At 48.2% G+C, this 22,575-nt stretch overlaps 1 protein-coding gene across 1 annotated transcript; it reads right to left on the reverse strand.

The window, feature by feature from the left end:
* Positions 1–5,595: 5,595 nt before the first annotated feature.
* LOC101441865 (ral guanine nucleotide dissociation stimulator-like) lies at positions 5,596–22,365 on the reverse strand. Its single transcript, XM_071212826.1, has 15 exons — positions 22,267–22,365; positions 20,913–21,103; positions 20,235–20,291; positions 19,685–19,878; positions 18,880–19,427; positions 18,574–18,798; positions 17,621–17,833; positions 17,232–17,332; positions 16,706–16,790; positions 15,467–15,538; positions 14,105–14,226; positions 13,824–13,922; positions 13,304–13,496; positions 12,883–13,101; positions 5,596–5,670 (listed from the first exon to the last, which is right to left on the reverse strand). Exons 1-15 carry the CDS (start codon positions 22,363–22,365, stop codon positions 5,596–5,598), a joined length of 2,493 nt encoding a protein of 830 aa, XP_071068927.1.
* Between the last annotated feature and the right edge of the window lie 210 nt (positions 22,366–22,575).

The raw sequence follows: 22,575 nt of genomic DNA on the forward strand, positions 1-22,575 counted from the left end.
GACTCAGATGTGATCTTTTTTTTCACAGGCCTCTCCTGTTACTTTTACCAGAACTGTAGTTGGTGCTGGGATTTAATATATACCAAGAGGATGTGAATCTCTGGATTGACCATATGATAGCCAGGCCCTGAGCCAAAACAGACTTCAGCTCCTACAATCTGGGTTATTGGACTTACCCCACTCAGCTAACATGGAGTTGAAGAAGGTCAACCACCACACCATGGAGCCAAGAGTGCCTGCAACTGAAAGCAGGAGGATTGCATCCAGCATCCATGTGGAATCTAAGCCCCCTCTTGACATAGATGTGGAATGGACACAACCATTCCAAGGTCCACAAGATGGAGGAATAGAATACGGATTAGAGTGGACTTACTGATATTCTATTCATGAACTATTGTGATTAGTAATCGAAGAAAATGTGGCATTGGTGTGGAGAAAGTGGCTATGGTGGCTGCTGGGTGTGAGGAATGGGAGGAAGAGATGAGATGTGGAGGCATTTTTGGGACTTGAAGTTGTCCTGGGTGATGCTGCAGGGACAGTTACCAGGCATTATATGTCCTGCCATGGCCCACTGGGTGGAACGTGGGAGAGTGTGGACTATGATGTGGACCACTGACCATGAGGTGCAGTGGTGCTCAGAGATGTATTCACCAAATGCAATGAATGTCTCATGATGATGGAGAAGATTGTTGTTATGGGGGGAGGAGTGGAGTGAGGGGGCTGGGGATATATGGGGACCTCATATTTTTTTAATGTAATATTAAAAAAATAAATAAAGACAAAAAAGAAGATATCATCTAGGTTATGGTATTGGAAAGGCAAAATTACAAAATGGTCAGGTTTGAACAATTCGTTCAAAAGGATCATGGGTTACTGTGAAATGATATTTGTTTACTGCAGCAGTTTCATATTTATGAATTAAAAAAGAGGTACTGATCATGTCTTTAAACTATTCTCTTTCTCTGAGAATGATACCCTTTGATTTAAATTTGAAGGCTTTACATTTACTTGATTAAATCAAGATTAGGGCTTTGATTCAAACACATCATTAAGATGTGCAGGGTTGAGTGCTGGCCCCTTAGTTGGCCAATAGACCAGACTGTCACACAGAAGTAGATATACAGGAGAAGACACACAGAGGAAGAGAGACACCTCTGTAGACACTGCGGAGACCCTGGGAAGACAAATGAACCATTCACCTGAAAGTTCACAGCTGACCTTGTGAAGAGAACAGAGCAGCTGTGCTTGGAAAGAAAAGAGCTCTGGGAAGAGAGATGAGCCCTATGTCAACCTACAGCTGAGATTGGAAGAAGCTGGACTCATGGAGCCCTAAGAGGGAAGAAAAAGGCTAAACCTTCACAAGGTGGTGAGCCTGCAATTTTGTTTTAACAGAGTTTGTTTCAACAGAGTTTGGCAAGGAAGTAACCTTCATTTGGACTCTTTAGGGCTTTGTGACTATAAGCTTTTATTCCAAATAAATACCCTTTATAAAAGCCAGCACATTTCTGGTCCTTTGCATCAGCATCCCTTTGGCTGAAAAATATACTTCTCTCTATAAACAAAGTGACAGTAAAAGATTTCAGAATTAAATAGAGAAGTTGTAACATTATTATAAGAAAAAGACTTCATTCTTCTTAAAATATTTTTCATAATTTAAAAAATTGTAATAAACTTTATTTTTAGAGAAGTTTTTTTAGAGAAGTATTTTAGAGAAGTTTATTTTTAGAGAACATTACATCATATTATAAGGGATTCTCATATAACCCCCTCACCCACACACATATTTTCCCCTATTATTGGCATCTTGTGTTAGTGTGAGATATTTGTTACAGTTGATGAACCAATACTGAAGCATTGCTACTAAACAAGGTCTGTAGATTACATTATGGTTTATACTTTATGCTGTACAGTTTTATAGGCTTTGACAAATGTATTGTGTCATATATTTGTCATTACAGCATCATACAGAAAATTGCAATTTCTATAAATGTCCTGTGTTCTAACTATTCATCCATTCCCCTCCCCTCAGAACATCTGATGATCACTGTTTATATCAAGGTTAAAATTTCTTTATTACCACATGATAATAAAACAATAATAATAAATCTTGGTTCTGTGGTTATGTGCCCCCCTTACATTTTTTCACTCCTCAGTCTTGAAGAATTTGGGATTCTGATTTAGATTGAGAGGGGTTTAGTTATTATGGGACAGATGGAAGGAATTGTTTTGTTTGCAGTTGTAGATATACTTTGTTTTTTCAAATGGGACTTGTCCATCATCATTTTCTTAGTTGCTCTGGTACAGTCCAGAGAATGGAGAGTAGGTGTTGGCCACAACTCTGCTTAAACAACACATGAACAGACTGAAAATTTAAGTCACTGAGACAGATCTTTAATGGAGACAGTGATAAATATAGGTTCGGTTAAAAGGTGTAAAGGTATCATGAGTAAGGAAATTATAAATGATTTAAACTTTGTTATATTGTGGAAATAGATTATCATATATTGCAAAATAGGACCTACCAAGAGTTGTTGATTTCATGAGGCTATATGCCTTGCATATAGTGCCTGGACTCACTACCATTTCCCCAATGTGAGACATGACTCCCAGGGATGAGCCTCCCTGGCATCAAGGGAAAGGATTACCAGGAGCCTTCAGTGATGTATCTGGAAAAATACCTTGATGAAAAGTGGAAAACATTAAATACAAAAGAGTTTTATTGCTAAGAGATTTCAAAGTGCTTTTCAAAGGTCATTGCAGAGATTATACTTATGTAGGTCTCAGGCAGATCTCACTAACTGCCACAGTAAACAAAGGTTCAAAGACTCAGTTCTTTTAAAAGAGAGAAGGTATATTTTCTAAAATAATTAACTATTATATGGCCAATATAAAACACAGAGTGTTAATCTGTTTAAATTCAGAATATTTGCCTTCTAGGCTGATTACTCAGAAGTTTAAGCTAAACATTTTAAACCTCTTAACAGGCTAACAAACCAAAAAAACTGTTACTTTAACAAAAAGATCAAAGCAAATTCTAATTTTGTATTAGGATACTGTCTTATAAGATCTCTTAAAATTTCACAAACCTATCAAATTTTAATCAGCCTTGACCATGACAAATAAAATTCCTTTTCCGTAAACCTTCTACAAGTTTCTATATCTATACAAATTTTGTCCTACACATTGCTGTTTCTCACTCTGCAACAACCAGTCATTTTACTTTAGGACAAAACTTCTCTTTTCCCTTAAAAAAACACATCCTGCATACTTTACATATTTAAATTACCAAAAATATCTAGGAAACTGTCTTTAGATCAACGACAGTTTACAAAACAAAATTACTCAGAAAAAAGTTTTTCAGAATAATAAATATGTGTAAAAATACATTTATATTTTTCATTATCTTAAAGGGCTCATAGATATAATGTTAGTTTCTTTGATCAGTAAACCTACCTAAATTTAAAATATACCCGATTACAAAAAACTTTATGCTTATCTTGTCTATACCATTACAGAAGACATAGCTAATTTTATTTACTGAGCTAATTAGTCCAGTTAGTGAAAGGTTTATCTGAATTATGTTTATTTGATTTGTTTATAAATTTTGGTGTAGTTTTATTCACATTCTTTTTTTCTTTGGAAATTTTAGAAGTTTAGTTTCCTTAATTTCTAAGACTATAAGATTAATTTATATATAAGCATTTATTTATCTTCTAGTAAATTAGAATATAGCTTTTTAAGGGGTTTTATAAGTTAATTTGGCATTATCATACAGAGGAAGGAAAATCTCATATCTCAAACATACAGGCAGATGCAAAAAGAGAGTTTAGAGCTTAAGTTTAAAATTTTCAGCCATGAGTCAGAAATAAAAACACAGAAACAGAGAAAACAGAAATCTTATGAGCTTTTAATTTCTCATTTACTATTTGTTAGGAATCCTTTTATTTTAGTATGCCAGGCTGCCAATACAAAAACACCAAAAGTGTGTTGGCATTTCTAATGGGGATTTACTAGGGTAAAAGCTTACGGTTACAAAGCTGCTAAAATGTCCAAATCATGGCTTCATCAGAGATGCTTTCTTATCAAGGGCCATTTACTGGTCAATCATCAGCTCCCGTCACATGGCAAAGCAAGATTGCAGCTTCTCCTCACTTCAGGCCTGCTCCACTGATTCCAGCCTCTGGCATTTTTCTCAGCCTCCAGGGGTTTCTCTTGGCCTCTCTTTCAGCTGTAGCTGGTCCTGGTGTCCTCATTCACAAGATAGTGCAAAAACAACATCCATATTTTTCTGTTTCTGTTTCCAGTTCTCTATTGATGGAAGTCCCTGGCAAGAGGGTGGAGACCCAACCTAGGTCACACCTCACTGAGGTAGTTGAAGCAAAGGCACTAAAGTGATCCAATCAAGTGACCTAACCAAAGGTTCCCATAATGCAATCAAAGCCCCTCACTCTCTAAGCCATCAGCACCATGGAGAAAGTGCCCTCTCAGATTTTGCTCCCCATATCCAGGCCCCTGGAAGGAATAAAGAAATGAAGGGAATGATGAATGAGTGTTTAGCCATAACTTCAGTAACTGATATCAATCATGGTCAAGCAACCAATAGATAGGAAGTCAGGAGTATTGGATTCTAGTGTGACTTCTGCCACTAACTTGCATCTCAGTTTCCCTAAATAAGAGCTAGGGCTACCACTGCTGCCAAGCCTCCTTAGTTGCACTCAGCTAGGGGTGACTGAGCTCCTGCTCCATGCAGGCTCCTCTGTACCAATGCAGGATGGCTGTCAAGGCCTGTCCTACCCCCTGCATGTCGCAGAGACCTCACTTAGAGCTCTTGCTGCAATTGCCCATCAGCATCTCTCCCCAAATGGCTCCTAAGCTCTGCAAGGACAGGATCCAGTTCCATTCAGCTCTGAATCCCAGATCCCAGCTGCTGCCTGGTGCACAGAAGAGCTAGGAGGGGTTTGAATGGATAAAACATGGGTACCCTTTGGAAATCCACAGGAAGGAGGAATAATAGGAAAACAACTATCTGTGACTCAAGTTCATTAGTGTAGTAAATGGTCCTGACAAGTTCTATGGGAATTTGGAGGAGGAAACTATTTATTCTGCCTGGGGAACACCAGGGTAGACTTTCTAGAAGAGGTGACATGTGAGCTGTGCTCAGTAGGATGTTCTGGGAGACATTTCTTACCCCCAATGGAGGAAGGACAAGGCAAAATTCTAGTGCCAACAATCAGTGATTCTGGGAGTGTGAGGATCATATTAGGGACAGAGGGCAAAGCAACCATTCCATGGCAGGCATTCAGTGATTCTGGTTATATGAGGATCATATTAGATCACACACACCCAGGAGGAAGCTCATCTCAGTGCCACCAGCCTCACTGTTTTCCAGGAGTCCAGACAAGGGTAGACATGTAGTGGATGAGGACAAGCATGATGCAATTTCAAAGAGCTGTCTAAATCTCAGGAAAAGAGAGCCAGGAGTACCAATTCTTCTGTGCCCTGAGCTCATGACTCTTGCATCCATGTTCAGACATGGCACTAGGACTGTTGTAGAGACCCTGAGTACCTCCAGGATGCAGGCATCCCTTTCGATCACTACTCCCGAACATCAGAAACCACCATGGTCTTATTGTCAGCAATGGCTTTCTGGACACTCACATATAAGATCACCTGGAAAGACCATGAATTTATGAGCATGGGTTCCAACAGTCCCTGGGCATCTGCTCTTGGCCAAGTCTGTGTTGTTCAGTAATTGGGTTGCAAGAAGCAGTGGCACAGGCAGACTAGTACCCATGGCCATTGGGTAAAATTAGAGCAGATGACAGTGGGATGAGGGGACTGGTGCCTGGCTGCTCTCTCTTTCTCTGCTTCCCTTGCACCCCAGCTCACCTCTTCTCTCCCCACTCCCAGTCCAATCTTCCCCTACCTATCTCTCCCTCTATGCCTTTTCTCTCTGGGCCTCAGCTCTGCTCTCTCTGTGTTGTCTGACTTTTTCTGCTTACTCCTAGGTTCTGCTCCCTCATCACTTCAGCTAGCAGGCCGTGTTCATTTGACATGCTCTTCCTTTGCATGCTTAAACATGTTACATTTAAACAATTTTAAAGTGGACATGGTCATTGTTTCTTTCCACACTCCTTGAAAAGTCTGGGGCATCTGTCACTGACCCCACCCCATAGACCACTCCAACACACATACAGCTGCTTTTCCTTCCACCTGCTCATGGAAATTTCATCTCCTAAGTTACCTTCCCTCCCTTTCTTGGCCACACAAGGCCCTTCTCCTGGGGTTATTCAGCAAAAAAACAACCATCAACCCCAGGAGGCCTTCGTGGCCCCTAGACAATTAGCAGGAAAAGGCTGATGTGCTTTGGCTGAAGAGGAAGCTCTAGGGACATGTGGTCCTACTTTTTCCCAGACAGCCAAGGGGTTGTGATGGAGCTCTGGAAGCCTGGAGGAAAGGAAGAAGCAGAGAAGGAACTGCCTGGTGAGGGGCCTCTCAGGCCCAGGGCAGCCTAAAGACCTGAGTGAGGGGAACTGGTGGGGGGAGGGGAAGATTACAGGTGAGTGTGAGATTTAGAAATGTTAGGGTCTGAGAGTGTTTTTTTCCCTTTGTTTTCCTGCATTCTGAGTGGCTTTTCTCTGCAGTCTACAGCTACAAGGTTAGTTTTGAGGTAGTCGGGATGGGGGAGGCAGAGGGAGGGGCACCTGAGGAGCTAGGTTGGCAGTTTGGTCAAGAGAGAGAACACCAGTCTTGGTTGGAGTCCTAAGGCCCCTGACATGAAGCATGAACACTTTAGGTGTCAGATCATGGGGAGGTCCTGGGGCCCCCCAAAAAAGGCAAGGAGACTAGGGTAGCACTTGAGGGACTCAAGGCCATGGCAATTTACCAGCCAGCACATCAGTGCTTGAGCAGTGTCAGCACCTGCTGATTTCCAAGTTCCCACAAAGGCTTTTTCCTACCTGTGGCAGACTCAGGACATCACACAGCTTGCATAGAAGCTCAGGGTAATGAGAAGACTCTTTCTGAGCTCCCCTCAAAATACATGAAAGGATATGCCATCCCCAGGGGGCCAGCCAGGGTTGGGTGGGGGATATGGGTGGATTTGATCAAGGGGAAAGACCTGAGCTAGGGACACAGCAACTCACCTGACCACCCCCCAATTCTTCTAGTCTCTGAAAGCCCCTGAGGCTTTCTTAAGATCACCAGTGAATGTGCAGGTGTTTGTCTATTTCACAAGCTGTCTAGGCCCAACTAAAAGCAAACAATATTATGGCCTTCCAGTATCATCTTAACATTTTATTTTTATTGAGTTATAATTAACATGCCATAACTTCAGCCTGTGAAAATGCCATACTCAGTGCTTTTTAGTACTCATAAGGCTGTAAAACCATAATCATTATCTAATCCCAGAATATTTTCATCACTTTGAAATGGTCCAGGAGCAGTCACTTCCCCCAACCACCCCAACCCAGCCCCTAGCAACCACTAAGCTACCTGCTGTCTGTCTGGATTTGCCTAGTGCAGATCATTCCTATGAATGGAATCTTATAAGTGGTCTCTAGTGTCCAGCTTCTTTCACTTAGCATAATGTTCTTTGGGTCCCTCACCATCTAGCACATATCTATACTTCATTACATTTTATGGCTGATAATATCTTATTGTATGACTAGACTCTATTTTCTTTGTCCTTTCATCATTTGATGGGCATTTGAGTTGCTTGTACTTTTTGGTTACTATGATACCAAACATGTCCCAGATTTGGCCAGAAGGCCTTCCAGTTGGTTTCTGTCATGTTTTGACTCCACCCCTGTGGACTTTGGTGCCTTCCATGCTCTCCAGTACACCATGATCATTAGGTTCCTCTCACGTATTTCCTGGCCAAGACTTGGACTCACACATACCTCCTAGGTGCCCTCTTCCCTTTTCATGGAAAATAGTATTTTGGGTCCAAAATTTGGGCATTAGTGGTGGATGTTGCTACCAGATTTTCCTCACTTATAGGCCTGCTCAATAAAGAGAGCTGGAAACTCTGCTATTTACAGAGAAAATGATTAGTTCAGACATATATTTGCTAATTAAAATGTAAGATTAGTGTTTTACTTTCCTGATAAACCTTCTGAAGTGGCTCCACAGCCCGCTAGGGCAGGCAGGAGGCTGGGCCAGGGTCCTTGGGCTGTGTTGTGCCAGGGATTAAACCTTTAGTTTCTGAACATTGGGGAAGCTGGGGGAGGGCACAGGGGTAGCTCAGGACAGGGCCTGTCACCACCTAGACAGGAAGCCACTCAGTAATTTAATTTGTGGGGAAGTGTGTCTGTACAGTAGTGTGGTCCTCAGTCTCGGTGACATTCCCTTCCCCCCTCAGGCCCTATCTTTTATCCCCCTCCCCAAAGGAATTGCCCACAGCCCAATGGCATAAGCAAAGTACAAATATTGGACAATGGACACAATCAACCCAGGGGGCTGCAAACTCTAAGGGCTCAGAGCCAAACTCCTCTTGAGGATAATCAGTAGCAACATATCTGAGAGTGCAAACTGGAGATTCCCGAGATGATGGACCTCAAACCACACCATCCAAGACTCCACCATGACCCACAGAAAAGACTGTGTGGTTTCTCTACCTTAGAAGGGATAAGTATTCTTCTCTTGGCATTCAGAGCCCATGGGTGATGCCTCAGGTTCCAACCAGGCAGGAGAGGCCACCAGTACCTGACACAGAGGCCACAGCCTGCCAGGGATTTTCGGGGTTAAGAAATTGCACAAGGAATGGCAGGGCAGTGGGAAGCACTAATTCATAGGGAGCAGTAGCATTTATGAAACAAGGCCCAGCTGGAACCTGAAAAACTGCATCCCAATCCCCCCAGCCCCTTCATAAGAAAAAGGAATTCTGTTGTCAGGGATAAGGATCCAGAAGCATGAAATCTAAGGTAAAGAATTGACCATGGGGCAAAGAGGGGACTGAGGATGCTAAGTTCTGCCTGCCCTTGGACCATGTGCTGATAATCTTCTTCGGTCCTTTTGTGTTCCATATTGGAAGCTGTGTTCTAACTTTATTGTAACTAGTGGTGATGTAAATCTGGACTTTTCCCTTGAAAACTACAAAGTTCCTATTTGGTGCTCAAACAAAACCTCAGCCAAGAAGCAGGAAATGTCTTCCTCCAAAGTGGTAGAAAGGCAGCCACTGCCCTGTCCAGGGTCAGGAAATGGTCCTGGCAAATGGAAATACCTTCAACATCTAAATCCTGATGTTCCTTATGGGTGGTGTCTACTCCTTCTAGGTGTATTGATACTGAAATGCACATTTGCTCTGTGAAAGGGAATATCTGTGTTTGCTTCAGTAAGCCAGGAATGGGTAGCTGGCTCTTTTCACTTCTCCCTTCTCAAACTGATGACTCTGCATGATTTCTTATTTGAATAAACAGTGTGAGAGGCTGCACCTCATTTCAATTAACACTATAAATGAAAGAACCAATCATCAACTCCAAGGCTGCAGTTGGAAAAAGGCTTTATTAATAAAATATTCACATCTAACATTAACTATTTATAATAGATAAATATTGTCCATCCCTATATATGTATATTCTGAAATGTCACAGATATCATCCAAGGGCTCCAGGTAAGAAGCTCAATGGTCCCCTAAGTGAGTGTCACAGGAGCCCAGGACAAACTTTCACAGGACAGCGTCTTGAGGGGCAGCTGGGTAGGTTCAGGGGTTTAAGTGGTGTCCTGGGGTGGCCCAAACTGGCTTGTGGGGAGGGAGGTACCTGCCTGGCCTGCCCACTGTGGTGGGGACCAGCAAACCTACTTGGCCAGGCAGACCTGAGAAAGGGAGACACTGAGGCTGGTGGGCAACAAGGGCCAGTTAGAATTTCCCCTTTTGGAACTTCAGTCCCTTCTGCTTCTTCCCCAGAAGGGCTGAGGTAGCTCTCTTCCTGAACTTGGAGTCCATGGATGTGGTCTGCTTGGTAAGCATTAAATGATACTTAGGTAAGGGATGCATCACATCATACACTTTTGCACTGCCTGGGATCTGCATCACTGGGGAGTGGGGCAGATGGGTGGTCAGCTGTGCTCTGAGGAACCACAGGACACCCCGACCCTTTGTGCCCCCATGAGAGCAGGCCTCAGCCACAGACCTGGATCCCCAATCCAACTCTAGGAACAAAAATAGCCCTCTGAATGATACCTGTCTGCAGGAAAGACTCTGCAGAGGCATAGCTAAAAATGAAGAACCCTTGTTTTAAAAGTGACTCTGACTCATGACTGCCAACCTCAAGAATGGAGCTGATGAAGGGTCAGGTCATCTCTTTCCCCACCCCACATCCTGGTGCCTTCACTACTCAGAATCTTGGAGTTGAAATTGAATTTCTGGACCACAGTGCACAGCCCCCAAATCCAGTACTACCCAGGACAAGACCACTGGGGCCCGGTGAAGGGCAGCCCTGCCCAGGCCTCCCAAGTAGGGTTCCTGAAGGTCTCCATGACCAGGAAGTACCTGACACCCAGCAAGGATTTACACCAATCCCATCTTCCTCCTATCTTCCTGGCCTAGAGCCAAGTAGAAAGGAACACTAGACTGGAATTCCTTCTCTGGCCTCAGTTGGTGTGGCCGCTCATCTCCTTTCTCAACCTCTTCAGTCCTTGGTCTTCCTGTTCTGTAGGATGGGTCCTTCTGCCCTATTTCACACCTCACAGCTCCCATTTCCCATTCAAGACAAGAGAGGAGACTAGAGAGGATTTAGAACCAACTTCTAGAAGTGGTGGGAGTAATTTTAATTTGCCTGGGCTAATGGCTGGAGAGGGGTATCAGCTGACTGACAAGAATCCAGTTAACTTTATTGTGCACAGACACACCATGTGCACATACCTTGATTAATTTTCTCTCCCCTTAGGGGATGAGAAGCTGACCCAGATGCTTGAGAAACCTATCTAAGTGTTCAGAGCTCAGGACGCCTGGCTCTGGGTCTGTGCTGTCATTCTGGATTCTTTACCTTCCCCACTTTCTAGAATACTGAGTCAGCTCCCTTGAGCCTCCAAAAGGGATCAAGGAGATTTGGTCTAGTTTTCACTATCATAAAGGCATGGTGTGTAGCATGTTTGGTGCCTGTGTCCACCAGTCCTGGTGCTTTTGGAGGTGTAGTCACCCACTCCTGTCCAGAAAATGCCTTTCTAGTTGAGCCCCTCTGCTTGGCTTTCCTGCTCATGATTCATGGTGAAAAGCCTTTTCTCTGGGTACCTCAATGTTGTTACCTTTGAACTTGGTTTTGCAATGCCTGGGTCATGTCCAAGGCAGGGTACACAAGGGAGAAGGAGCAGGTAGGGAGAAGAGGCTGTGGGCATAGAAGGCTGCTCTGGGCAGCCTGTTTTGTTTACCTGGTCTCAGGTACACTTGGACCAGAGGGCCTCAGACCTTCAGGCTGGGGACATGGTGCTCAGCCTACCCCCTCCACCACTGCCCTCTCCAACTTGACCTCTGACTTACTTCAATCCTATGAAATGATTTGCACCAGTTTGTAGTCCTCTGGCTTGTCCCCCTCCAGGTTGTGTTCTTCCATGGCCTTGCAGATCATAGCTGGAACCATTTCCTGGTTGGATACCTGTAGTAGATCATGGGACAGGCCCTCAGGGCATGGGGTTCTGGGGTTGGCTCCCCCAGAGTACAGCTGCCAGAGACCATATGGAGCCACCTCTGTTCAGGGCTGGGTCTAAAGGGGCCTCACTCTCTTCTTTTGCTCCTCTGGGGAGACCTCCATTGAATAGGGGGGGTCTTTCCAAACATTCTGAAACCTGTACCCTGGGTACTTGGCCTTAACAATTGCTATGAACTTTCAGGGCCCTGATGACAAAGGGTGACCAAGCAGCAGAGGGTGGGGGCTGAAGAGTGAAATCTGGGCCTTACTCTGTCACCTCCTGTGCTTGTCCTTAGGGAGTGCCCCTGCCCCAATCCTCCTCCTCCAGGATACCTCCAGGGCAGAGCACACAACATGTAGTCCAAGCCCAGATGTCAGAAGGAGGAGGGGCTGGATGATAACCTATGGCACTCCAGGACTGCCCCAGGCTCCAGGATGCAGCTGTAGTCAGGCGCAGTTGCCTTGACCCTGAGGGCCCAGCTAGAGGCAGGGCTTAGGTCAAGGGTTGAACACATGACAGTTTAGTTAAACCACACCTGCTCCTTGCCACAAGAGAAGTGCAGCCCGTGGTGGGGGTGTAACATGGCAGCTCAGCCAGCCTCTGTGCAGTGGGGCTGGAATGGCTCCATCTGCACATCCCATCCAGGATCTGGGTCCTGCTCACATCTTGATGGCCACCATCCTGGAGAAGACCCAATGATCCCTTCTGGGTTGTGACATCACCCCTCACTGGCCAAACACTGGCCCAACCTCCACATTGAGGCCAAAGGTCACCTGCTGTCCCTCTTCTTCTCTGACCCTCCAGTGACCCCCATTTCCCCTATGATAAAGTCAAGCTCCATCCAGTAGCTCACAGGGTTGATGTGACCCAGCTCTCAAAACCTTTCTGACTTCAACTCTTCCCCTTGACCCCTGCTCCTTCACCTGGCCTCCATGTTGTTCCTCAGGCTAGCCAAGCACATGTCCCCCTCAGGCCTGGCAGGCTGTCCCCTCCCTCTTCCTCTTTGGGGCTGTCTCAGAGAGCCCTTCCCAGGCCTTCCTGACTCAGCATGCTAGCCTCGCTCATATGTCCACTGTCCTGAGCTTTGACCACCATCGAACTCATGCACTTCCTGCCTCTGGAGGTGGCTCTCTGTCCTTCCCCACTCACTGCAAACTCTGCTCCAGGATGACAAAGAGGGAACATGTCATTCCTTATGTGTCTACTGCCTGACCCAGTGATGGGCCCCAGGGGATGGCTCTACACCCAGCTCACCATGATGCTCTTGTATTGCTGGCTGTTGTCCTCATCCAGGCTGACATGGACAATGTAGTAGTTGGCCACGTACCATTTATAGCATGGCTGTGGGTCGTGGTGCTTGTGGCTGGACCAATTTGCCCTGGGTTTGATGGAGTAGGAGGAAGAGGATGTTCCTCTGGATACTGATGTGACAATGGAGGAGTTCCGTGTTGATGGAGAGGTTGACTGCCTTAACTGTGGATAACAGCAATATCAACAGAAGGCCTGGAACCTTGGGGCACCCTAGGGTTACTCTAGAACCTCTAGTAGGCTCTAGAAATTCATAGTAGTCAACAATTCTTGAACCCTTTGTGGACCTGGAGAAGGCTAAGCAGGCACAGAAGAAGGAGGGTGAGGATGAGGGTGAGGGCCCACATGAGAAGAGGTGGGCAGTTACCTTTATTTCATGGCCATCTTGGGACTCTGGGACATTGTTCAGGTGGATTTTCAATTTAGGCTTTGAGAATCTGGCCACATGTATGTGAGGTGAGTCAGCTGCCTCCCCACTGCTGAAGTCAGGACCACACTGGAACTGGACACTGGAGTAGGGGTTGCTGCTACCACTGGACCCAGTGTCGGGGGTCTGGCAGCTGAGGTATGGGTCAGCTTACCTTGGGGGCCTCACTTGGAATGCAATCAAACTTCTCCCCTGCTACCACTGCACCCTGCTAAGTGGTCATTCCATTAATAGTAGCCACTGGGCTCTAACTCACTGAGAGATCATGTAGCATGACCCCATTTTACAGAAGAGGAAAGAGTCCCAGGGATGGGGCAACTCGCCCCAGTCACAGGCTTGGCTGGGAGGCGAGCTGAGATCCCCATGCTAAACAGTCAGGCTCCCCAAGCCCACACTTAACCTGAAGTTTCCATGAGCCCTGAGCCAGCCCACACTTGTCCACCCTGGATGGGGAACTCACTCTTCACACCAAGATTTGATGCCTTCTAGGCGGTGTTTGCCCTTGACTTTCTTACCAGCCGACTGGGATTTGGGCTCCAGTTCACAAGACAGGTGGTAGCTGTGTGACAGATTGGCAGCTGTAGGGTCCTAGGAGCCACACCTCAGGTCTCCTGCTCAGTGTCTGCACAGCAGTTGGCATATTGGTACCGAAGCTCTCTTCAGGCAACAGGTCCTATGCTGACCCCAGATCCTCAGTGGTGATCCCACACCTACTGTGGCCTGATGCTGCATTGGCTTCACCTATCTTTCTTGCTGAGCTGCTCCATGTCTCTAAACGAGGTCCCAAATTGTTCATTGGGCATAAGGGAGTCATAGAAGCAGCCTGCCTGGAGCTGCTGGAGCTCAGTGATCTTCTGGTATTCCTGGGGCCAGAGGGAAGGAATAGTCACTGTCAAGGCATGGGTGGTTCGCTGGGTGGGGTGGGGGCCAGTGGCTGGTTTCACTCCTGTGGGTCCCCTGACCCCTCCACTACCTTCCAGTCTCTACCTGCCCTCAGAGCTGAGTTCACACAGCTCATCCACCATGAGGTTGTCCTTCATCCCAAGTATATCCACTATCCTCTAGAAGGAGGCTTTGGCCCTCTCTTTTCTCCTCAAACTCTCACGATCAAACTAAGAGGAAACCTCATGCAGCCTGGGGGTGTCCTGCCTGCGAGGAACACTGTGTTCCATCCCTACACCCCACCCCAGACCCACTCCAACAGTGATGGCCACAGCTGCTCACTTTCCTCCTTTTGTGAAAATTGACCATCTTTCCCTGGAAGACAGAGTTTGCATCCATCATGAAGGGGCCCCCATCCATTGCCATGCCCATCACCCTTAAGCCCCTCTGGGCTCCAGGTGTGAGGACCAGTAGTGGAGACAGAGAGAACCTTCAATCTCAGCCTCGATGACAATGGAGAGATGGCCCCTGGGACCAGCCTCCTTCCACTCATCTGCAAGAAGGAGGTCATGGAACCCCAGCTTCCAGGGAGGCTGTGGGTTTCAGGACATCCTGTGAGCCCAGTGGTGAGAGCTCAGGGCTTTAGGGAGTGGCCTCTCCTCCCAAGACTCAGGGTCCCTTTCCCACCCTGTCCCTGCCCCCAGGCTCACTTACTACCAGATACTCCTGCATGGCATAGTTCAGCATAAAAAACGGAGTGAGAAATGTTCCCAGACATGAGACTATGCCATGGATGACATCCTGTAGCATTGGGTAGGGTGGCAATGAGCACAGGCTCTCAGGTGCCCCCAAGACCATGCCCTGAACACTCCTCAGTCTCAGACTCCTAGAACCACAGCCTTCCCTGGACAGTGTCAGACCCTTAACCCTCACCCCTTAAGGTCCCTTCCAGACTCCAAGGACCCCAAACTCCATTGTAGTCACCTCACAGCACTGGCTTTTTAAAAGTCACCAAGTTTACCCCCCTCTCACAGTCAATCCACTTTATGTCAGCTCTTCCAGACTCTTACTCTGACTGGCTGCAACTAGTCCCCCAAGATTCCCATAGCTCATGGTCCTAAATGTTCCAGAGGAAGGGACATTGATAGGAGGCTTTCCAGGCTTAGTGGTCCAGAGGGATAGGCCTGAGGAGGGCCCCCATGCTGACTCATGCACACTCACCCTCTCCTGCTGCTGCTCCTTATTCTGGGCTTTTTTGAGCTTCATCTCCAGGGTGGCAAACTTGGAGATCTCCTCTTGTCGGGGTTGAGAACTAGGTCAGTGAGGCCCTCCATCTCTCAACTATTGTCCCTGGGGCCTTGGGCACCTGGATCAAGTGGGCAGGTGGAAATCTGCTGCCAGCACATGCCTGAGGTCCCCTGCCTGACCTTGTGAAAGTCGACCAGCCTCCCTTAGCCTGTTTATCTTTGGTATGAGGACAGAGACCTGAACCCTCATCAGGAGTCCAGAGGCCTCAGTGTTGCACGCTAGCAGTGAGGATGCTCTGGCCATTGTGCTCTACCCCTCAGAGTCAAGAGAATGCTCAGTCATGTTGCTTTTCTCCCTTGAACCTTGCCACTTCACTTTGAGGGTGGCACAACTACTTGATCCAGCTTCCATTCCACATGAGGACACAGAGCCCAAAGAAGCTGTTGACTAGGACTGAATCACTCTGGGCCTCAGAGAACAGGCTGCTCCCTTAAGACAGTGGCCACATCCGAGCTGACCTCACCTCACCACTGACCACCAATAACTGGTGTCTGGTTCTCCTGGCCTCTGGGTACGGGTTGGGGCCTCATGTCATCCCAATTCCCCAAGGATGGGATATTTCTGGACGCTGAGTTAAGCATCTTCTGCCTTCCCCAGCCAACAGGAGTGGAGGCCCCAAAATCTGCCTGAAGCCATACCAAAGGCATCCCCTCTCCTGGAGCCCACTGAGGATATTCTGCCTGCAGACAAGTCCTACTCAGGAATGGGTCTCCATGGTGCCAGATCTAATTGTCCAGGTAGGGTAGGGGTTGCCAGGAGTACTGAGCACTGAAGTTTTGCTTCCTCTTTTATGTGGAAGCTTCTAGATTTGATCAGGAAGGACTGCCATGGTTTTCTGTCTCCCAAAGATTTCTCATAGCTCTCTGGCTCAAATGTCATTAGTTATGAGGCACAGTTATGAGACCTTCCACTCAGATGGAGACTTCTTATCCTATCAGTTCATCATCTCCTCCTGGAACATCCCAGCTTACTCCACAGAACCCAAAAACCACAGCTTCCTGCCCTACAACTGTCCCCCACCTGACCACAAATCAAACATATCCCTCTACATCTTCAACCAGTATAAACCAGACTGGATGTTTTCAAAGAAACTTTCAGTGAAAAACTAAAATCCCCATTACCTGAGCCCCAACCCTCCAACCTCCTCTTTACCTTGAAGATCAGCTCACTGCTCTGTGAGTGGTTGTTCTCATTTGAGACAATCTCAGATAGCATCTGGAAGAGGTGGAGGCTGTCCCTGGGGGAGGGCAAGAAAAGAAGGAGAAAGATGGGAATAGGCAGGAGGGTATAAAGGCTAATCCATTTTACTTTAGTCACTTGGGACTCAGTCTGCCTGGGTGGGTGGTGCTGAAACTGGGTAGCTCTGAGCACTGCAGTACATCATGAGGTTTGGGAGCTGAGTTCTGAGGTGGGCACAATGGGGACCCCCATTCCCATTTCATGAGCAGTTGATTCTGACATGTAGACTTCAAAGGACAGTGTGTTGCTGAGAAGTAAACACTTAACATGCCCCCATTTGGTTCAACTCTGACAGTGGATGGAAGGGGAGGCAAAACAATCAATCTCAGGTGCCCCCCCACACACAGCCCTTGCCCAGGAGCTACTACCTCCCAGGCCCCCTGAAGGACAATGTCCAGCCCCCACAAGGTCCCTGGTGTCCCTGGAGAAGCCTGCCCACCTGGAAAATTTCTTCCACGTCTTAAGATGGTGAATTGAATGGCTTTCAAGGGCAGAGAAGATGGTATAGAACAAGGAAAATTTCTTGAGGATTTGGCACTCCTGAGAAGGGAGAATGAGCAGTGAGATGTGGTCTGAGTGTCCCCCTGCTCCAGCTTCAGCCCTCTCAGCTGACATCTCCCCTCTAGGATGAGACAGACACGCAGTGAGACCCTGAGGTCATGCTGTGGACCCAGAGAGGGACACTCACACTCAACCTGAGCGAGTAGCCTGGGTGGGAAATGAGGATAGTGTAGAGCTGTGCTACAGACCAGGGAGGGCCTGGAAGACTGAGAGCCAATAAAAGCACAGAAGGGCTCCAGAATTCCAGAGAGGGCCCCATGAGCACACCCTGGCCACCTCGATCCAGTGCTCCACCACCCTGGCCCTGTCCTGAGCCTTCATGCTCTGGTCCCTAAGGCAGGTTGTGATGCAGTTAGTCACATGCTTGAACTGGGTGACAATAGCATGGATGGTGGGTACAACATGCTCCTTGCCCTTTTTGTTGTGTTGGGACCAGATGGCACCCAGGCAGTGATAAGGCACCACCTTCTTCAACTGCTCCTGGGGAGGAGATGTTAGTGTGTCCCACACCCAAGCACCTTAGATCCCACAGGCCCTCAAGACCCAGGTTAAGGTCCAGTGGTCTCAGCTGGAGCTTGGCAGGCTGAGGACAGGGTGTGTTCTCTGTCCCCTGATTGGACATAACACAAGTGACCCAATGCCCAAGCCTAGAGGGGAAGAGGAAACTACACTTTAGAGTCCCTCTCACAAACTCCAGCATGGGAGGCACCTCATGCCTCCACAGGCCCAAGCAGTACCATGGTTCCTCCTGATAATGCCTCCTGGCTTGCTAGCAGTCACGTGCATGGTCCCTAGCCTAGGAGGGTGTGCGGATGCTTTGGGTGCCTACCGAAGGATCCAGTGCTCATCTGGGTCTTATTAGTGTCAGTGCTGTGGAGACCCCAGCATAGAGCAGGCCACCCATGGAGGCTGGTTGCACCTCAGTGAGCTCCCTTCAACCCCTACTGGCCATGCCCCCTCAGGCTTTCTATTTCTTTGCTCTCATATAATCTTCACAGTCGGTGTGTATGGTAGGTATGTGTAGTGTCCTTTATCTACTGTCTAGAGAGGGCAAGTGTAGGTTTAGGGATTAATAAACTTGCTCAGGTTAAAAATCTGGGAGTGGAGTGAGGCTTTGGAACAAGATAATAAGATTCTAGATCAGGGGATACTAAGGCTGGAGTGGCAGATCCTGGGAGGAAGATCCACCTCAATCCACCCTGCCGATCACAGCTGCTCACCACATCCATCTGTGTCAACTGCTCTGCCACCAGCTCAGGAGGGAAAGCCAGGAGGTTGGCCTTCTCCTCACTCAGCAGGTTCTTTGAGGTCTCAGGCCAGGAGCAGGAAGGCTCTGGAGGTGTAACCTGCCCTGCTGCTGACTTTAGCTCTGACAATGGCTCTGGTGGTGCTGCCAGACATGCCTTCCCCTCGAGAGCCTGTGCTGCTGAAGGTGAGTAACCAGGCTATAGTTCCAGAAGGGACCCTGGTGCAGACTGTATAGGTGGCACTGGAGATAGTAGTGGGATTGCCTCTAGCTCAGGAACCTGTGATGCAGATGGTGATGTGCCTTCTTCCAGCCTGGCAGCAGGTGCTCCATCTGGGGATGAAGCTGACTTTATCTGCAGAGTGGTCATTGGTCCTACCTCCATATGTAGCTGTGGAGGTGGCACCAAAGCTTCTTCAAGCACTAAAGCTTGATGTGCTTCTGATGTTGAAGGGGCAAGCTCTACCTCCAGAGTGGGTATTGCTGATCCATGTATAGTTGTCAAGTTAGGTGGAGCTGGACTTGCCTCTGGCTCTGGATCTGGTGCATCTGATGTTGACATGGGTGACCCAGGCTCTGGAACTTGTTCAGCTGATTGTGATGTAGCTGCCTCCACCACATGAGCAGGTGCTCCAGCTGATGAAGTTGTAGGTGCTACAGCAGGTAATGTGTCAGGATCTACTTCCAGAGCAAGCACTGGTGCAAACTCAGTAGCTGGCAGTGGAAGTGGGAATGGAGTTGAATCAGCCTCTGGAACTGCCCCTGTGTCTGCTGCAAGTGGTGGAATTGGTACCACAGTTTGCACTGGAGGCATTTGCAGCTCTGGAGCTGAAAAAGGAGCTGGAGAAGAGGAAGGTTCACATGATGAATGGCACCAAGTGTCTTTCAAATACAGAGGAGATCCCACAACCTCCAGGGGAATATCTGGTTCAAAAAAGTGTGCCCAGACTGCAGTCTCCCAGGTGACTAGACTGAGGTTCTTCTCTGCTCCTGGCCCAAGAGCAATCTCTGGTAGGTTCTGCCTATGTGGTCCAGTCCCGGCCACCACCCACAAGCTCCCATGCTACTACTCCTAGCCTCCTCACCCTTTGGGTCTTCCTCAAAGGGCTCTGGATGGCTCATCTGTGAAAGCAGAATCATGGCACGGTACTCTAGGGCAGAGTCAGGTAAATGCACCTGGGCATAGATCACCAGCAGTTTGATGCAGAGAGATTCTGTTGGTTCTAGGAAATCTTCAGGGTACTGGTCCAGCCGGGTGCTCAGGAGAGAGGAGAGGGTGCTGAGGGCAGGTAGGTGGGCGGCAGGGTCAGAAAATGGCCTTTCTTCCACACTGCCCCCCAGAGACCCTCTCACTGGAGTGCAAAGTCCATAAGGACAGGGAAGGGTTTTGACTGGTCTGTTCATAGTCTGGCACTGACACATAGTAGGATCTTCATCAATATGTGAGTGTCCTTCTGCCCCAGACCCTCCTAGCCCCCACCCAGTAATTCTGGCCTGAGAAGCTGACCCTCCGGGGGGTCATAGGATAAGTGGGGCCCAGTGTTCTGCCCAGCCCTTCCCTGCCACTGACCACCCAACTCCCCACACTGGTCTCAGGTGAGGAGAGCCCCTCTCCCTCTCCCAAAGTACACTCACTTTTTCATTTCAAGGCATATGACATGACCGCCACTGCCATGGTGCTTATGTCCATATCTAGGAGAGATCATGAGCATGTCATAGCTAACTTATTAGTGTACCCCCTGCTTAAGAAGACTCATGTTACTGCCTGCAGCTGCAACTCAAATGGAACCCAGAAGAGCAGGGAAATTTGTCTGCTTTGTTCACTGCATGAGCTACATGCTTCAGAAAGTGTCTGCAGCTAGTAGGCACTTGATGTATACTTGTGAAGGAATGAGTCCTAAGCAGCACCTTCTCAGACCTAGGGTGAGTCTGGACCCCTCTGGTGACCTACAATGATCCCTGCTCTGACCACACCAAGGTTGGAGGCCCTGAAAAGGATCTCAAACCTCCTTTAGAAATGAGAAAACTGGGGTCAGTAAGGGGGAGATGCTGTGAGCTTCTTCACTGGGAAGAGGAAAGTCCTGCCTAGGAACAACCCTGCCCCTCCAGCTACCCTGTCCACTGAACCAGGGTTGGGGAAGCACTTCCCATGGATTCTCCCATTAGTCCTTACAATCAACCTTGAAGATTTTTCCTTTAAATGTTCTTCTTCCCAAGGAGGAAACTGAGGCCAGTAGGTGAAATGACATTTCTGAGGCACAAGAAAGTTGGGGGTAGAGCAGTCAAGTGGCCAGGCATGGGGCTGGCTCTTACCTGTGGAACAACCAGTCCAGGACCTGCTCGGTGGTGGTGAAGACCTGGTATGTTCTGAAGATGTTGATATATATGAGGTCACCCTCCTGGAAGGCAGGCACCAGATGCTCCATCAGCTTCTCCCAATTGCCTGCCTTGACCGTCCGCACTGTGCAGCTCTCCTCCCTCGTGAGGGTCGAGTTGTTTTTCCTCTAGGATGGGACAGAGGAGGCACATGTGATTGGAGGCAGAACTGTAGACCCCCAGGTGAGGCTGGGGCTGTGGGCAGACCTGCTGCACCCAAGCCCTCAGTGACTTGAGGCCAAGGGGGATGTGTGTGCCTCTAGCAGAGAAAGGCCCTTGGCCTTAAAATTGAATTTGAGGTGAAGAAATAATTGAAAAATGAGATCCCAGACACAGCAAAGGGCAGACACGTGGAGTGTCCTTACAAGGAGAAAGATCCTTGCAGCCCTGAGGATTTGAACAGATTCCTCAGGGAACAACAGCAAGCCCACCTGGTCAGTAAACAACTTCCAGGCTTCACTATTCATGGGGCAAGAGTCCCAAGGCTATGCCATTTGCCACCCTGACCGCAGATCAGGAAAATGAAGGAAAATGAAAAGAGCCAGTTCCAGGCAGGGCACAAGGATGCTCCCACCGAAACAGCCAGCCAGTGATAATTGAACTGCTCCAGCCTTAGGTATCTGGCCCTCGTTCTTGAAAGTGATGTCTGTGTGTCCTTCATTCCTGGGAGCCTCTACCAGGGGCGGGAGGGATCAGTGCCTTGGGGTACATGGGATGTGTTCAGGACAGCAGTGCTGACAGGGTCGCAGGGAAGGACAGTTCAAGGTTCAGCAGCACCAAAGGCCGAATCACTGCTCTAAGCTGCTTCCCTTCTGGAAAATTGGGCAGCTGAGTCCAGACCTCAGCTCCTGACCTGGGAAGGTGGAGGGAAAGGCTATGGGAGATCACAAGAACCCTCCTAAGTGAGAGGAGCAGTATGGCTTGGAGCAAGTGTGGAAGGACAGTCACAAAGACTGCTGCTGGGGACATGGGGCTGGGAGTGGAAACAGAAATACAGCAGCAAAAAGCACATGTGTCAAGTGAGCCCACCCCTCATCCTACCCTGAAGGGAAGCCCATGGAAATGACTCCTCTCTGCTATTCCTTTAACCATTGGAATTGACCTGCCCCCTGGTCTACTGAATGGCAGTGTGGTGGGTGATTGGTGGGAATCCAGGTTGCTCAGGAAGCAGGATATTGGGCCACTCAGGGGCAAAAGCCCTGGGAGAGGGAGAAAGGGAGAGGCTGGGGTGGGATACAGGCCTGGGGTGTTTCTCCACGGTTGCAGGACACCAATCAACACCTGCTCCTACCTGGAACCAGCACTGGCTCTGGCTGGGACTATGATGGACCTCTACCTTCTGCAGAGAGATGGAGTAGATGAGGCCATCCTCCAGCTCCTCATTGACCATCTGCGTGGAGCTCTGTGAACACAGTGCCCAGCAACCAGGCCAAGAGGCATCAGCTAGTGGACTGCCCTACTTCACAAGGGAAGCTGCTCCTTGTTTTGGCTGGGACCTAGATCAGGCCCAGATGGGTGCCTGCTTTCCTCTCCAGCCCCACTGGAGAGGAGATGACAAATGGGGGAACAAGGTTAACACAGGTAAACCTGGGTGCCACCC

This window comes from Dasypus novemcinctus, chromosome 31 (assembly GCF_030445035.2).
Source record: "Dasypus novemcinctus isolate mDasNov1 chromosome 31, mDasNov1.1.hap2, whole genome shotgun sequence".
Taxonomy (NCBI): Eukaryota; Metazoa; Chordata; class Mammalia; order Cingulata; family Dasypodidae; genus Dasypus; species Dasypus novemcinctus.